Here is a 16418-nt window from a genome sequence, read left to right as displayed (position 1 = left end):
AGTCGACATGGCAGATGCAACTTGAGCTGTGGGTGCGCTTGATTCCTGGGGGCCAGATGAACCTTGGAGATTGCAGCAGGCCTTGGGTCCCCCATGATTGCTGAGCCTGTGTGTAGTTGAGGTTTGTAAGCATTTCTTTCTGCAGCTTGTAGATGTATTGCTGAAGACCTTATGGGCTTTCTAAGACCTACATCCCAGAGGCCATGGCTTTCACTCCTGTGTGGACAGTAAATGGTGCTGGGGCACAGTGGTGGGGCCCTGGGCCTTGCAGGGTCCCTAAGCTCTTCTAGTTGGAGGTCCTGCTCAGTCCCCCTTGGCTTGAGAAGCTCCTGAGGCGTCTCTGCATGTGCTTGGATCGATGATGATGCCCCAAAAAACATTCCTTGGAAAAGCTGAACAAAATGAGTGAGAGCTCTAATCCGTCACTCTCGTCGTGACTGAGGTCCAGCACACTGCCTCGCATGGGGACCGCAGGAGCAGGGCTCCACGTCCTCCGGCTCATGGTTCTCAGATGGCAGGGTGCCTCGCAGGTCAGCTCCCTCCACCCAGGAGGCTTATGAGCACGTGCTCAGGAGGGAGAGACCAGCGAGGCAAAATGGGGCAGATGGCACTGCTGTTGGCACGTCTGCCTGGGCGAGGGGTACTTGGGAAGGCCTGGCTGAGTTTCCCACCAACCTCCTTGTGAGTAGTACTGTGCCTCTGCTCAGGCTCAGGGCCCCATTCTCCAGGGAGAGGGTGAGCCAGCCCTTCTTCTGTGACTGGTTGGTTACCCGCTTCTGTCCCAAGCCCAGCATCAGTGGCAGACACATCTGCTTTTGTGGCCTGGGATTCTCCTTCTGATGGCCATTGTTTGTTTCCACGGTGGTGGCTTTTTCTTTTCCAGAAAGAGGAAATAGTGGTCAAGTCTGACCTTTGCTGGATCCCCTGCCAAGTTCCCCAGTCCAGCCTTTATTGGTTATGCATGCCTGTTAAGTGAGCGTGTGATCCTTCCAGCAGAGCTGCCCGTTTAAGGGGTAGATTGTGGCCATGTTCATTGTCCCCCTGGTGGGAGGTAGCGAGCTACAGATGAAGGGCCCTTGTTCTGCTGGTGTGAGGAGACAGGGTTAGGACCAGGTCTTGGCGTGCAGAGAGCAGTGGGTGTGCAGGGTGTGAAGGGGCTGGGAGAAGCACACACAACACAGATGGAAATGTGCTCTTACACAGAGGAAGCTCCTGAGGTAGCTGGAGAGATAAGAGGTGGTTAAGGGCGGGTGGCATTGCACGGATGACATGGATGCCTGCTGCCTTTCACACCTGGAGCTTTTTTTTTCCTTTTTGTCTTTTTCGTTTTTATTGGTACCAGGGATCGAACTCACGACTGCCTGCTTGCAAGGCAGGCGCTTATGCTGCTGAGCTAAATCCCCAGCCCCACACCTGGAGCTTTTCACCTGCGTTGTCCAGGAGGAGCCCAGTGAGCTGAGGAGCTGCTGCATGCATTGTGCCCGGTTGATGAGCTGCATGGCTGTGGACGGATGAGAATGGTAAGCATCTCTCCCTGCAGGGTGAAGCTGTGGTCCTCAGGACCTTGACATGTCTTCGGGGCCTCTGTCTCCATTGGCAGCCTTTAGGGGTTCACTCCTCAAGTGGACTGTGTATTCCTGAACCACAGTGGCAAGACCCCGTGTCCTGCCAGGTCCTTCAAGGTCTTTTCTAGTTAGATCAGCAGACATGCCTGTGGCATCTTAGAGTGTGCTCGGATCGATGATGACACCCCAATTACATTCCTTGGAGCTGAACAAAATGAGTGAGAACTCCTAAACCGTCATTCTCATCGTGACTGAGGTCCAGCACGTGGCCACATGCAGGGCCTGCAGGGGCAGGGCCCCATTTTGAGATTCGCACATTCCTTTCACCACCCAGCGTCCATCCCTGGCCAGACCCCTGCCCCAGGTGCCTTAGGAGTGTGCCCCCCAGGACTGTGTCCCCAGAAGCACACCTGAGATGCCCATGTACGGCCAGTGTTTTGGAGTGGACAAGTGCTGAAAACTTCGCCAGTTTTTCCAGTGACAGCCCTCTGCTGGTACAGTCAGTGCTTCTGATTACCGGGCACTGATGAGCCCTGACTGCTGAGAGTCCTGTCTGCAGGAGCAGCCCTTGCGGAGACAGTGATTCAGTGTGAGTTAACTGACTGCGGCCAGGGCCTAGGTTACGAGTGTATGCAAAACAGGACCTGGTGACTCGACACAGATGGCGCCCCCAGTGCTGGTCCCGGGAAGGGACACCCCTTTGCTTTGGGCTGACCTTTGATTGGTGGTGATGCACAGAGAGCCCAGATGTTAGGAATTGCAGGAAGCTGGGACTTTGCCCCGTGTGTCAGGGATCCCAGAGCAGGTGTCATGGGGACTTCTCCCCCCAGCCCCCAAATCCTGCCCCTGAGTTGGTGCCCGAGATGTGTTTTCTGTCTTTGGCAGTCTGTTCTTCCCCTTGGGGTTCCCTCTGTACCTGGTGGGAGTTGAGGGTCAGTTTGACCTGCGGCTCCCCCTGGTGGCCACCATTGTATTTTGTTAAAGGTCACAGAGCGCTGTGCTCCGGGACTGCTTTCCTCTGGCCTTGTAAGCAGGGTCCCTTGGTGTGTTCTTCAGTAAGAGTGTGGCTTGTCCCTCTTTTAGCAGTTGGCTCTGTGTGTGACAGGTGTCACTCTCCAATGTCCCATCCCGTGGTACTGTTGGCCTGACCTGAGCCTGTGTGATGTAGGTGTGGGTGTGAGTTGGACTGTGCTCAGCCATGGAAGTCCAGTGCCTACTGGGTGGGCTCTCCCTTGGGCTCCCCATTTGTCTAGTCAGCATGATGTCGATGAACGTGGGAGGTGTCGGAAGTGCTTTGTCATCCTCAGTCTGTCCTGGTTGAGGGATGTGAGGCTTCCCAGGGCGTGTGGCATCGTCTCTCTGTGAAAGTCATCCGCTGGAGGCAGGTTTGAGCCATGGAGGCCGTGTGTACCTCGTCTCTTTGATGCTGTGCCTCCCTGGGGTAGGCAATGGGAAGCCCCTTCCTTGGGTCAGACTTTCTGGATGATGAGCATCTCCTCAGAGGCCCCATGTTTGACGTGAGGGAGGGAAGATCTGGAAACTGGTTTTCTGTCTCCCTCTCCCTTGGGACCTGCTGGCATTTCCCAGATCATGAGGGACACCCTCATGAGAAGCCAGGGTCGTGTCTTTCAGTGAAGGGGTGGTATTTGCCTTGTGGGGGGTCAGTCCCAAGCACCCCTGCGTGAGACATCTGCATTTGTGGCTGGGAATTCTGCTTGTGGCCATCGGTTTGTTTTTTTTTTCCATGTTGAAGAATCAGAATTTGATTCTCACCCATGAAAGGACTCTCCATGCAGTCACCCCCACCCCACCACTCCTTCAGACGTGGTGCGAGGCTGTTCAGACAGTGTGGGGTCCCCCGTCGGTGGTGTTGTAGGAGTAGGGGTCCATGGCCTTGGTCAGTGTGCTGCGTAGGGTTATCCAGGCCCATCGCTGTGCTGCTGTCAGTGGCAGGGCCCAGGTCCTGGCTGTAAGAAGCCCCGGGGCAGGGCTGAGGGACCACCTTTCCACCCCCACATCGTAGCCAGAGGCAGGCAGAGGCACTCCCAGCTGAGGGCACCCGTGGTTGTCCTGTGTGCACACACATGGATGCTCATCCATGCGGGGTGCTCCTGACGGATGCCCTGATGGCATGCAGATGGCCATAGGACCCCAGCCAGGACCTGTGGGAGCCGTGATCCAGATGCCTTCGCTGACCTCCCCGTGGTTTTTTCTGTCTCCACTAATCAGCGGGAGTTCCTTCAGTGGGTGTTCCTGGTTTCCTGCGTTGTGCTCGCAGTGATCTGCCCGGCTGTGTGTTGAAGATGGTAAGCATTCCTTCTGTGTGCTGTAGATATCCTGCGAAGACCCTGGGGAGCCCTCAGGACTTCTGTCCCCCAGTGGGAACCATCCCTCAGGGCTCCAGCCCTTGTGAGGACCCTGTTCCCGGGGCACTGAGGCGGGGCCCTGGGCCCTGCAGGGCCTTCGAGGTCTAGGACTCTCCTTGGACTGGCAAGCACCTGAGGAGTCTCTGCATGTGCTCGGATCGATGATGACACCCCAATTACATTCCTTGGAGCTGAACAAAATGAGTGAAAACTCCTAAACCGTCATTCTCATCGTGACTGAGGTCCAGCACTTGGCCACATGTGGGGACTGCAGGAGCAGGGCTCCACGTCCGTCCTGTTGCTCGTGTCGCTTTCACCACTGAGGGGTTCATTGCTTATCAGGCCCTTGTCCCTTGTCCTTTGTCCTTGTGGCAGGGACACGTGGCAAGGTGAGTTTTCAGTTAGAGCCATCCGGAAAATACCTGTGTAAGGTCAGTGTTAAGAAAGGGATGGGCACCAGGCACTGGCTAGTTTCTCCCTACTCCCTGTTAGGTGGCATCATTGGTGCCTCCGAGTATGGGCACCGGGAAGGGTGCTGATGCTTCTTCCCAGGGCCAGGTCTTCATTCTTCTGGCAGAGGGCAGGTCTGGACTCGGACTTGGACATGGTTATGAGTTAGGCGACTGTGGACAGGGATTCGGCCGATAGCGCTGCGGAACAGGAATGGTGAGCAGACACAGGTGGCATCTTCAAAAACCAGTTTTGTGGAGCAAAACCCGTTCATTTTTTGGCTCACGTTGGACTGCTGGTAGCACACGGCCAACTCCATCTGAAACTTCAGGACACCTCACCTTCAGCCCGTGTGGCCAGGTGTTCTGAGAGCAGGTGTCATGAGAGAGCCCCACGCCGGTTCCCAGAGGGTGTCCTGGGTTTTTCTGTCCTGGCAGTCTACTGTTAGCCCTTTGGGTTCCCCTGGGAAATACCACACCTATTTTTGGTTGAGGGACAGTTTGGCCGCCACTGTACATTGCTAAAGGTCACAGAGCACTGTGTTCCAGGGCAGTCACCCTCTTGTCTTGTAAGCCGCGGTTCCTTGGCGTGTCCTCCGGGATCTGCCAGCCAGGCTGCAGTAGAAGTGTAGCTGTGTTCATGTGCACATGCTCAGGAGATGCCTGTGGGTGGCTGTCACTGTCCTGTGTCCCCGTCCTGTGGTTTGTGGGCCTGCCTATACCTGGGTGACATTGGCATGCAACTGAACCAGTCAGTGTTCAGCCTGCTGAATCTGAAGTCGCATGCCCGATAGGTTGGGCTCCCCATTTTCTAACCCTGGGCAATGCTGCGGAAAGTGTGGGTACAGGAAAAGCTCTCTCTTTTTCTTTCCCAAGATGTCCTGATGGACAGAGGTGTGAGGTGTCCCGGGCAGTGTGGAGATCTTGGGCCCTGTGGAGCAGCCATGTTGTGTCTGGTCAAGCTGTTGACCCAAAGCAGGTTCCAGTCACGGAGCCGCAGGCACATAGTCTGTGCTGCTGTGCTGTGTGTGTACACGTAGCAGGCACGAGGGCCCCACTGTGTCAGCTTTTGTGGGGGATGAAATTCTCCTCGGAGGCCCAATCAAGAAAGGTATTTGGTGGGAGTGACACAAAGGCCTACAAATCAATTTTCTGTCTCCCCGGACCACAGCAGCAGGCCTTTGGGCTAGGTTTGCATTGTTGAAGTCCACTGGGAGGACTTGGTATCTCCTGTTTCAGTGGTGGGGGTTTGTATGGTCTCATGGCAGGTCACACCCACACCACTGTGCTGAGACCCGAGTTCTTGCATGAGATGTCTGCGTTTGTGGCGTGGGGTACTATGGCTGCTGTTTATCTTTCGTGTTTGGTTCTGTCTGTCAAGGATTGAGTCTTGCCTGTGAAAGGGCACTTCTCCACCCTTGCTGCTTTCTGACACAGAGCAGGTTCGTTTAGTCACTGTGTGGCCCTGCCCTTGGTAACGTCCAGTGTACTGGGAACCCTTGGCCATGGTCGGTGTGCGGAGGAGGTTGGAGTTGGCATGCTGTTGGTCTAGGGCCCTGCTGTGGTATGGCTCTCCTGCCATTTCAGGGGCTGGCGCTGAGTCTGGCACTGAGCAAAGGCCAGTGGAGGGGCTCAGGGAATCTTAGTCAGAGAGAGACAACCCCACCCATAGTGGAGCCCAGCCACATCGAACCTACGTGCCCATGGATGGAAACACATGCATGCGAGTGGATGCTCCTGAGGGCACAGGGCAGGGTGGCATGGCATTGCTGACATGGCTGCCTTTCCCTGGACTCACGTGTTGGTTTTCTGTCTGCACTACACAGGGGGCATCGCCGTGGCGTGCATGTCTTCTGCTTCGTGGGCCTGGTTCCTCGGGCCTGGAGGAGCTGTGGAGTACTGTAAACCTCGTGTAGTGATCCCAGGGTGGGCAGTTGGTTGTGGCTGGTAAGCATTTCCTCCCGCTGCTTGTAGATGTTTTTGGGAAGACCTTGTGGAGACCTTAGGACCTCGGTCCATCCAGGCTGCAGACAGCCTGTGGGGGGTCAGTTTTTGCAGGGACAGGTTCCTGGGCACAGGGGGACAGCCCTGGGTCTTGCAAGACCTTCCGGCTCTTCTACTTGGAAGGCTTGCACAGTGCTCCTTGGACTGGGAAGCACCGGAGGCAGCCCTGCATGTGCATGGTTGATGGTAACACCCTGAAAAAGCTATACAAAGTGGGGTCCATTGCTCCCTCACGTGGTACTTTATGAGTGGGGTCCACATTGCCAGTTGAATTCTTCACACCAGGTAGGGATTCTCACGGCTCAGGGCCTTGGAATATATGCTCAGTAGAGAGTGAGCTTAGGTGAGACCTGGATTGAATGGACCGCAAGGTGGGCGTTGTACACACAGGTGAACTGACGGGCAGGCCTGGCCATGTTTCTCATGCACCCCCTTCTGGGCGCTGCAGTGCCTTCTTTGATGGGCATCGGTGAGCCCCACTCTGCTCAGGGAGAAGGCCTCACGGCCTGAGGGAGGGAGGGACCTCACAGCCCTTGTGAGGTCTGCTTCCTGCCGATTAGCCGGGTGTGGACAGCACCTCAGATGACTGTAAGAGCAGAATCGGAACCTCGGGCCCCACACAGCTTCTGGCTCCCCTTGCCAATGCCAGGGGCCAGCACATCAGCCTACAACTGTCTTTGAAAGTGGGGCCTCCAGCCAAAGTGTTGGGAAGCCCAGGGTGCTCTGACCTCAGTACTATCACAGCCTAACTCAGAGTGGGTTCCAGTACCCACCGCTCGCTGCCCCTCCATTCCCAACCCTGTGCCCACACGAGGGGCCTTGCGCTTCTCTGGTCACCGCAGTCTGTGGGTGGCGCTGGCTCCCCCAGGAAAACACCCAGGAGAGGCAGCCCTCTGTGTGCCCTGCGGCTCCCCCTGGTGGCCGCTGTCGGTTTCTGCCAAAGGTGGTCGAGCAGTGTCTCTGTTGCCTGTTGCTTTGCAGGAACAGATCCCTTGGTGGTGCCCTTCAAGGGCAGCCGTCCAAGCTGCATGTTGTCACAGTTGAAAAGTGTCGCTAGATAGCTCACTGAGCGGGTGATGCTAATTCATATCCCTGTCCTTGGGCTCTTTGCACACCTGGGCCTAGGTGACATTGGCTTTTGTCCAGCCAAGTCCGGAGCCGGTGGTTGGGCACCTCACTGTGTCTGCTGTGTGGTCACCTGTGGTGGGTTTGAACCTTAAAGGCCATGTGCACGTTGCTTTGGGGTGTTATGTCGTGTCTGTGAGCTGCAGGCATGATGGGGACCATTTTGTTACCTTTGTGGGTGAAGAAATTCTCCTGTATGGTACAGAGGACAAACGTGCTTGTGAGAGTGAGCCAGAGCCTGGAAAGTGATTGTGCTCCTTTCCCTGTGGTCAGCAGGCATGTGGTAGCTGCCTGTCATCACCAGAGACCACTGGGGACTTGCTCACAAGGCGCGAGCCTTCTCTGACTCAGTGGAAGGGGTTGCGTACATTTTGTGGGGGACCGGGATCCACTTCTGCCCCTGGGCCCGCATCTCTAGCAGACATGTCTGAATTCTCAGCCCAGGATTCTCTGACTGGCACTTTGGGCTTTCATTTCCAGAAGTCTGAAAGGGCTGATCTGGTCTCATCCTTGTGTGGCATCCCACTCAGTTCTGCTGTGAACATTCACAGCTCCTAGGTGCACTTCCAGTAGTCTCGGGGTTCTCCCAGAAGAGTTGCCCTTTGAAGTGGGAGAAGGTGGCCTTGTCTGTCATCCGGGGGTGGCCGGACATGGCTTTTAGGGGTGGGGACCCTGGGTGTGCTGTTGCGGTAAGGCAAAAGCCGGGACCAGGCCGTGGGCTCCAGCCTGTACCTTTGGTGTTGGGGAAGTCACCCTGCTGCCCTGAGCCAGAGGCAGGAAACACACACTCCAGGGAAGCCCACACCGCAGCTGTCCAGGTGCACAGGGAAGCAGAGGTGCTCCTACCGGAGGGAAGCTCCTGTGGTGTCGCAGGAAGGACGAGTGAATGACTGCGCAGAACAGGGTCGGGGTGTGGGGTCCGTGGGGCGGTTGCCTTCCTCCCCTCCATGTGATGCTTTTGTCTCCATTGCTCAGTCCCTGGCCGGGAGGCTGGCCGTTGCCTGCGTGGGCCTGCTCCCTCAGGTTGGCGGTTGCCAGGAAGTTGCTGCGGGCCCCCGTCCTGCCGCTGAGCTCTGCACCTCTGGATGCTGCGGATGGTAAGCCTTTATCTCTTCCAGCCAGCGACCTCATAGCTTTGCCAGGACCTGGGTCTCCGTGGGCCGGGCCGAGCCTGTTTGTCATCAGGGGTGCTTTTCTGGATCGATGATGAGAAAACTTGTCTGAGGACGCTGAGGGACTAATTACAGATGGCAATCTGAGGTCCAGATGGTGGCACTCTAGTAGGACAGTGGGACTCTCCAGGCCTGGCTTGCCTTGGCCATGGATCCATGGCGTGTGACCGCAGTCCGAGCCTGCGTTTCCTTTCTCTCAGAGCAGGGCGTTACTTTTATGGTGGGGGTTTTCTGAGTCTGTGTCTCTTCTGTTTTGTTTTGTTGAGGTGGAGGAGGCCTGGACTGGGATTCTCCGTGTCAGCGCACTCAGGTGAGCAGCTGGGCAGCGCCGTCCCTTGAAGCCCGTACGTCCTGTGTTCCGGCCACATTTGGAGGGGTGTGTTTGTTCTTTTGGAGGCTTTCTGAGGAAGAGCGACATAAAACTGTGTTCACTGGTGGATGTCTCCATCCTCGTTTGTGAATCAGTGCCTGTCATCATTTTATTTTATCTGATTTCTGTATGGGATGACGGGTGTAGAATCTCAAACATTTCTCTGTCCCCTCGTACATGAAATATGTTTTAAGGGTTGTTCTAAGGATCATTGTGGTTAAAGCATGTTGACCTTACGGCTAGGATTATTATAAAATCACGTTGGGAAGATGTGTAAGATTATTACAAATCATTATTGGTATGCTTCCCTCATGGAGATTTTAATTTATATTTTCTTCAAATGGAAAATTGATGAACTTTATGAGCCTTTTTGAAGGCTGTAAAGATTATAACTGACAATCATGCACGAAGCACTTCACTGGGGAAAGCACGAGCTTCATTTCCATTCTGCTGGGGCCACAAATAATTTACAAATAATCAGTCAAGTGGAGTAATAATGGAATTTCATACATGGAACCGTTACCTGTTGTTGTTAAAGTAGAAACACATAATAGTACGAAAACTTTTTGTGTTTTATTCAAAATAATTATATAAATTTTTTTTCCTGGGACATTTAGTGATGTACAGTTTTTTAGGAATAGGTAAAATTTTTTTTCTTCTGACAAACATCACAGATTTTTCAAATAGTAATTAAAACCAATTTTCTGTTAACTCCTTGCCCTCATGACCAGGAGGCCTGTGGGGTCTGGTTGGCATTGCCTGGGTCCACTGGGGATGTCTCCTCTCTACTTCAATGAAGGGAGACCGTGTCTTTCTTGTGGTGCGCTGGGCCCATGCTGTGCCCTCAGAGCAGCGTCTCTGCCGTAGGTGTCTGCATCAGTGGCTCGAGGTTCTCCTGTTCGTGGCCATCATTTTGCCTTGTATATTTGGTTTTCCTCTTGGGGGGAGTAAGGTTGAAGTCTTACCCTTAAGAGTTCACTGCAACCCTGTCCTCTGTCCCTCCTTCAGAGGACGCACTTCCACTCAGTGTGCAGGACCTCCCCTGCAGGTCTCTTTTGCACAGGACACCAGGGCCCTGACTGGTGTGCTCAAGGAGTGACCTTGTTATGCTGCTGCTCCAGGGCCCTTGGTGTGCTGCTGGTCGTGGGAGGGGCCCAGGCCAGGTGTCACGCCCAGAGAATCACTGCCGCAGATCTTGGCCAGAGAGAGGCGAAAACATACCCAGCCAAGCATACGTGACTTGCATCCTGTGCATACATGGAAGGTGACACGCTCACACACATGAGAAGATCTGAGGGGTCTGACAGCAGGAACACATGGCAGAGTGAGGGCACAGGCTGGCATGGTATGGGAAAGAGAAACGGGTGCCTTCCCCTGCGTCACGGGTGGTTTTTCCCTTCTGTGCCACTCAGGGTGCCATGGAGGGTGTGACCTCAGCTGCATAATCCTGTTTCCTGCGCACCAGAGAAGCTTGGGGCTCTGCAAGCCGCTGTCCTCTCGAAGAGCCCTCAGCCTGTGGGATGGTGAGGATGGTAAGCTTTTCCTGCCATGGCCGCGGCCCAAGCTGTGAATGGCATGGCTTTCATTCCTTGCATGCTTGGCATTTTGGGGGCATGAGCAGGGCCTTTGAGCTCTTCTAGTTGGAGGTCTTGCCCAGTGTCCCACGTGGACTGGAGGCACCTGAGGCATCTCTGCATGTGCTCGGATCGATGATGATGCCCCAAAAAACATTCCTTGGAAAAGCTGAACAAAATGAGTGAGAGCTCTAATCCGTCACTCTCGTCGTGACTGAGGTCCAGCACACTGCCTCACACGGGGACCGCAGGAGCAGGGCTCCACGTCCTCGGGCTCACGGTCCTCAGACAGCGCAGGGGCGTCACGGGTCAGCTCCCTCTTAAGGTTCCTCAGGAACACGTGCTCAGTGGGGTGGACCCAGCGAGGCCACACGTGTGTTGAGAGACCCACACCTGCATGTAGGTGAGGGGACATCGGGGAGGCCTTGCAGAGCTTCCCTCTGTCCTGCTCCTGGGTGGCGATTGGCAGGCCCTGGTGAGCCTGGCCTCAGCTCAGGCCGCTCCCTCGTGTCCTGGGACAAGGTGAGCCAGGCTTCGGGAGAAGGCAGTGCTTAGTTTGATGGTTTATGTGGAACGGGAAGCAGTGACTACTCACGGGGCGGCTCCTCAGCACCAGTCCTTGGGAGAGAAAGCCGTGCCCCTCTGGGCTCACCTGTAGCCTTGATGCCAGGAATTACAGGAAAGCTTGTCATCATCGGGGACTGCGGCCAGTGATCCCAGAGCACGCGTCGTGGCGAGCTTGTGCTCACCTCGCTCTCTTCACGTGGCCCGGTTCTGCCCTCTCCCCTGCACCACCAGAAGGTGCTCTTGATTTTTCTTTTTTTTTTTTTATTTAAAGAGAAACAAACAAACAAAAAACAAGAAAAAAGGGTAGAAATAATACAGAATTACAGAAAAATAAACAGTAAGAAATCACTGGTTGATAAGTTACCTATGGTCATCTTAGAAATAGTTGTTCAGGTTACAAAATTAAAGCATAACAAAGTGACATTCAGATAGTGACACTGCCAACAGTTCTGCTCAGTGATCCAACATAAACTTAGTAATATGGTTATCAGTCCTACACACTTGTTTTTTATCTTAAAGAGGGTAAGATTAAACATACCAAAACAGAACAAAACAGTTCATAAAGAAATAAGTTAAAGAAATACAGATTTCAAAGCAAATCCACTGGAAATGTTCACTGTGTATCTTATTGTCTCTAGTTTTCTTCCAAATAGTTGTCCCCATCTTTATACACATTGAATACATACCGAGCATTATAGAACTAATCTAATCACAACAGGATGATGAAGGCTTTTAGGTCTTCAAGACCTGACATTGGGGAAGTCAATAATGACTATCATACTGTCTCTCATTCTCTTCGTAGTAGCTGTCCTTATCTTTACGTATGCTGAAATTGAACATAACAGACTAGACTAATACCAGTCTGAACAGTGAATGATAGTAATGCTAGATTTTATATTTAGCACTGGGTTTCTTAGTGTCTTTTCGTCTCCACACTCAGGGGAGCTGCCCTGCACGCATGCCTTCTGCTGAGGTTCCTGCTCCTGGGCACCAGAGGACTTCCAAGGGCTGCAGGCCTGTGTCCTCCCTCCCGACGAGCTGCGGGCCTGTGGATGGTTCAGGACGGTAAGGGTTCTCCTTGGCAGTCGTGGATGTGTTGGTAAAGATGTCTGAATGCCAGGACCTCTGTCCTCGCAGGCCGGAACGGCCCGTGGCTGTCACACGTGATGACCGTTCTCTTGGGGCACAGAGGCGGGCCCTGGGTCTTGCAGGGCCTTCGAGCTCTTCTAGTTGGGGAGCTTGCTGTGTCCCCCATAGATTGGAGGCTCCTGAGGCGTCTCTGCATGTGCTCGGATCGATGATGATGCCCCAAAAAACATTCCTTGGAAAAGCTGAACAAAATGAGTGAGAGCTCTAATCCGTCACTCTCGTCGTGACTGAGGTCCAGCACACTGCCTCACACGGGGACCGCAGGAGCAGGGCTCCCCGTCCTCGGGCTCACGGTCCTCAGACAGTGCAGGGGCGTCACGGGTCTGCCTCCAGGCAGGAGAGGAGCCTTTCTGAAAGCTGGGCAGCCCCTGCCCTGTCTGTCCCCCTGCATTGTCTCGGAGGTGGGGAGGGCGGTGCCTCCGCCTTTTGGCTCTGTGCATTCTGCTCCCCTCTCTCTGCCCTGCCTGCCAGCTTTTCCTCCGGGCGTTTGGTGCAAGTCCCAGGGCTCCTTGGTGCCTTCCTGTGTGTGTTTATTTCTTTTTCTTCTCTACTCTTGTCCTTAGACTGGTGTGAGGGCACCCTCTCTGGTAAGGTTTTAGCTCCTTCTACCTAGAGTTAGTTATGAAACTAATGAGGCCCCTGCCCTCTCCTCTGTGTGCCTGTGGACGCCTGCTCCTGTGTTCCCAGCCTGATGTGCGGATCTGTCTGTCTGTCTGTCCTCCTCAGGGCGAGTGGCCAGTGCAGCCCCGGTCAGCTCCTGTGCCGCATCCCCCCTGGTGGTGCCAGGCCATTGCTGCAAACCTTGTGTCCTGAGAGGCCGCTCCACACCTGTGGACGGATGAGCGCGGTGAGTGCTTGTGTCTGTGCGGAGTGGATGTTGTCCTGAGGACCTCATAGTGTCACCACAACCTCTGTCTCCCTGGGCCAGCCGTGGCCTATGGGGCTTCCCGCCTCATGTGGCTGTGTCTTCCCAGACACGGTGTCCAGGCTGTGGTCCTGCAGGGCCTTCGAGGTCTTCCAGTTAGACCACACACATGGCTGTGGCATCTTTGAATGTGCTCGGATCGATGATGACACCCCAATTACATTCCTTGGAGCTGAACAAAATGAGTGAAAACTCCTAAACCGTCATTCTCATCGTGACTGAGGTCCAGCACGTGGCCGCACACAGGGAAGGCAGGAGCAGGCCTCCACTTGAGATGCGCACACAGCCTTCCCACTCAGGGTTCGTCCCTGTCCAGCCCCCGCCCCAGGCCCTCGGGAGCATGTCCTCCCTGGGGTGGGCCTGGGTTAATGAGATGCTTGTGTGTGTTCAGTGTTTTTGAGGAACAGGACTGGATACTCGGCAGGTTTCTTCTTCATCCCTGTTCGTGTGATAGAGTCTGCATGTCCAGCTGGTGGGCGTTGGCTTCTAGGCTGCGCTCAAGGCCCAGGATTCATCTTGTGGCAGAGGATGAGGCCAGCGCTTGTGGAGAATGGGTTTTGTCTATGACTTAGGTGACTCTGGACAGGGCCTCAGTAAACGGTAGACCAGGCACTGGCACCTTGGAGCAGAGGTGCTCGCTGGTGCTGTTCTGGGAAGCAGAGAGCTTTTGCCACTGGGCCACCTGTGACAGGTGATGGCCTTTGCTTCGGGCTCTTTACCAGGGAATCCTCGTGGAGAGAATGTGTGGCGCTCACGTCACCTGCTAGGGTGATTCCTCCCCCAAATCCTGCCCCAGAGAGCGTGCCCTCGGTTCCCTACCCATGGAACTCTGTTGTCGGCCTTTTGGCTTCTCCTGGAAGTGTCTGGCTGGGTTCAAGGTGGACGTGGCCTAGACCTTGCCCAGGTCATGGGCATTTTTTGCTAAAGGTCACAGAGCACCGTGTTCCAGAACTGCCTTCCAGTTGTCTCGCTGTGATTTTCAGTGCGAGGCCTCTAAGCTGGATGTTTTCAGCAGTGGAATTGTGTGTGTGTGTGTGTGTGTGTGTGTGTGTGTGTCTGTATGTGTTTTAAAGAGAATAAAACCAAACAAAATGAAACAGAATAGAGCCACACAAAACAAAGCAAAACAGTGAAAGTGATATAGGACTTCAAAACAGGATAACGGGAAATCAAGAGTGCTTCCCATTATGCTTTTGTTGTCTTCAAAACTGCTGCCCACACCATCAGACAACAAAATCAAACAAAGCAGCACAGAGTAAAACCAATCAAAACAGAACATTGAAGAAAACAGAACAATAAAGTGGAATAAAGCATATCAGTGAGAACAACATTGGATTTCAAAAATAAGACAGAAGGGGATCCTCCAGTTTCTGTGTTGCATATTGTTATCCTCTAAACAGATGCTCAGACTACCGGCTTTAGGTGTGTGAAGTCAACCAAGCAATACAAGCGTGCCGTTGTTTCTGTGCCTTGTTGCTGTCAGCTCAGCCGTGTCCCTGTGAATCAGCTGGTGGCGTGGTGAGGGCTCGGCTCCTCTCTTTCCAGCCCGCATGGTTCGTGGAAATGCGAGTTGGCTTCCTGTGTTACCTCCTGGCCCATGGCTGCTGCTGGCTCTTGGGAAGGGTGAACTGTGTTGTATTGTTGTTGTTTTTGTGATGGGGTGTCTCTGTTCAGTTAGGACTGGCCTTGAATTCAGGGTGGCCTGAAGCTCATGGTGCTGCTCCTGCCGCAGCGCTGGTATGACAGGCATGCGCCTCCATGCCCGGCCTGTGTCTGTGTCCTTTTGCTCTGTCTGCCAGTCTCTCAAAGGGGCTGCCACTCCCTTATGCCTTGGTCTCGAGCCGTGGTTGCTTACTTGGGTGAGGATGGCATTGGGTTTTGCCCAGGGTGTGCTCTGCTGAGCACTCTGTCCCTGAAGTCTCGACCCCACTGATTGGGCTCCTTATTTGGTGATGTCACCGGCTGTGAGCACTGTTGGGGGAGTATGGCCCTTCCCCACTTGTTCAAGTCCTGCTCGATGGAGTGCTTAACACCTCCTAGAGTGGATGTAGTGTGTGGACACCCGCAGTGGGACCCAGTGTCTGGCAGTGTGGTCCCCAAGAGGCGGTTTGAGCCTTCGATGTCACAGGCACTAGTATTTGGAGTATTGCAGAATGTCTGTGGGCCACAGGCCAGAGGGCTGCACTGTGTCAGACTTTGTGGTTGATAAAATTCTCCTCAGAGGTCCAAACAACAGTTGTGCTTGTTGTAGGTGAGGCCAGGGCCTGGAGAGCGATTTCTGTCTTCCCACTGGGGGCATCATGATGAGAGGCCACCGTCCTGAGCTCCAGTCAGTACAGAGCTTGGCTTGTGTTTCGTTGCTTGTGTTGTTAGGTCAAGCTTGGGTTGTTAGAGCTGTGCATGGCAGACAAGTCTCTGTGACCTGCGGTTCCCGGCAGGATGCTGTTCTCTGCTTTGCTTCTTAGGTATTCTTTCTCTGGACAAGGAGCTGGGGTCAAGTCTCACCCTTGCAGGGCACCCCAACCCACCCACCTGATCGCCTCCAGGGGTCCCGGCAGCCTCCTCAGTGAGCTTGTGTCTCCTCCAGCCATGGTGTCCCGGGCAGGGGAGGGATGGCTTGGCATAGGTGGAGGCCCTTTGTGAGCTGTTTCAGTGAGGCCCGGCCTGAGCCTGCGTTCTGGTGTTCAGGATGTGTCTGGAGAGGACCAGGTGAATCACGGCCCTGCGTCTTAGCCAGTGGAGGAAACTCAGATTGCAGGGACGGCACAGCATGGGGGTCTGGTGCGTGCCCCAAAGGGAGGGATGATTACATGTGGGAAACTCCTGAGGCATCAAAGGAAGGACACACAGAAGATGGGGAGATAACGGAGGTCAGGGTACCAGGGACCTGTGAAGTGGACGCTTTTCTTTCCCTCATGTGCAGGTTTTTCATTTCACTCCTCAGGGCGAGTGGCCAGTGCAGCCCCGGTCAGCTCCTGTGCCGCATCCCCCCTGGTGGTGCCAGGCCATTGCTGCAAGCCTCGTGTCCTGAGAGCCCGCTCCACACCTGTGGACGGATGAGCGCGGTGAGTGCTTGTGTCTGTGTGGGGTGGATGTTGTCCTGAGGACCTCATAGTGTCACCACAACCTCTGTCTCCCTGGGCCAGCCGTGG

The 16418-nt window shown here is 54.5% G+C and overlaps 1 protein-coding gene and 7 non-coding genes across 8 annotated transcripts; all 8 read left to right on the top strand.

Annotated features, from left to right (window-relative positions):
• Positions 1 to 352: 352 nt before the first annotated feature.
• On the top strand, positions 353 to 446 carry LOC111753518 (small nucleolar RNA SNORD116). Its single transcript, XR_002788305.1, has one exon. It is a non-coding gene; the product is annotated as a small nucleolar RNA SNORD116 (small nucleolar RNA).
• A 1288-nt stretch (positions 447 to 1734) lies between these two features.
• On the top strand, positions 1735 to 1825 carry LOC111753555 (small nucleolar RNA SNORD116). Its single transcript, XR_002788331.1, has one exon. It is a non-coding gene; the product is annotated as a small nucleolar RNA SNORD116 (small nucleolar RNA).
• A 2109-nt stretch (positions 1826 to 3934) lies between these two features.
• LOC111753273 (uncharacterized) lies at positions 3935 to 16370 on the top strand. The gene is made up of 6 exons (XM_023560235.2): positions 3935 to 4320; positions 6207 to 6327; positions 8485 to 8606; positions 8948 to 8991; positions 12133 to 12257; positions 16211 to 16370. Exons 1-6 carry the CDS (start codon positions 4191 to 4193, stop codon positions 16368 to 16370), a joined length of 702 nt encoding a protein of 233 aa, XP_023416003.2. The 5' UTR covers positions 3935 to 4190.
• Positions 4087 to 4177, top strand: LOC111753551 (small nucleolar RNA SNORD116). Its single transcript, XR_002788327.1, has one exon. It is a non-coding gene; the product is annotated as a small nucleolar RNA SNORD116 (small nucleolar RNA).
• Positions 8707 to 8773, top strand: LOC111753570 (small nucleolar RNA SNORD109A). Its single transcript, XR_002788340.1, has one exon. It is a non-coding gene; the product is annotated as a small nucleolar RNA SNORD109A (small nucleolar RNA).
• On the top strand, positions 10755 to 10848 carry LOC111753496 (small nucleolar RNA SNORD116). The gene has a single exon (XR_002788290.1). It is a non-coding gene; the product is annotated as a small nucleolar RNA SNORD116 (small nucleolar RNA).
• Positions 12484 to 12577, top strand: LOC111753529 (small nucleolar RNA SNORD116). Its single transcript, XR_002788314.1, has one exon. It is a non-coding gene; the product is annotated as a small nucleolar RNA SNORD116 (small nucleolar RNA).
• Positions 13403 to 13493, top strand: LOC111753552 (small nucleolar RNA SNORD116). The gene has a single exon (XR_002788328.1). It is a non-coding gene; the product is annotated as a small nucleolar RNA SNORD116 (small nucleolar RNA).
• Positions 16371 to 16418: the final 48 nt, after the last annotated feature.

Source organism: Cavia porcellus, unplaced genomic scaffold (genome assembly GCF_034190915.1).
Source record: "Cavia porcellus strain 051 isolate PalLab524CR breed Dunkin Hartley unplaced genomic scaffold, mCavPor4.1 scaffold_6, whole genome shotgun sequence".
In the NCBI taxonomy this organism is placed as follows: domain Eukaryota; kingdom Metazoa; phylum Chordata; class Mammalia; order Rodentia; family Caviidae; genus Cavia; species Cavia porcellus.
Note: the sequence above shows the minus strand (reverse complement) of the source record. Positions and strands in the feature narration are given on the sequence as shown.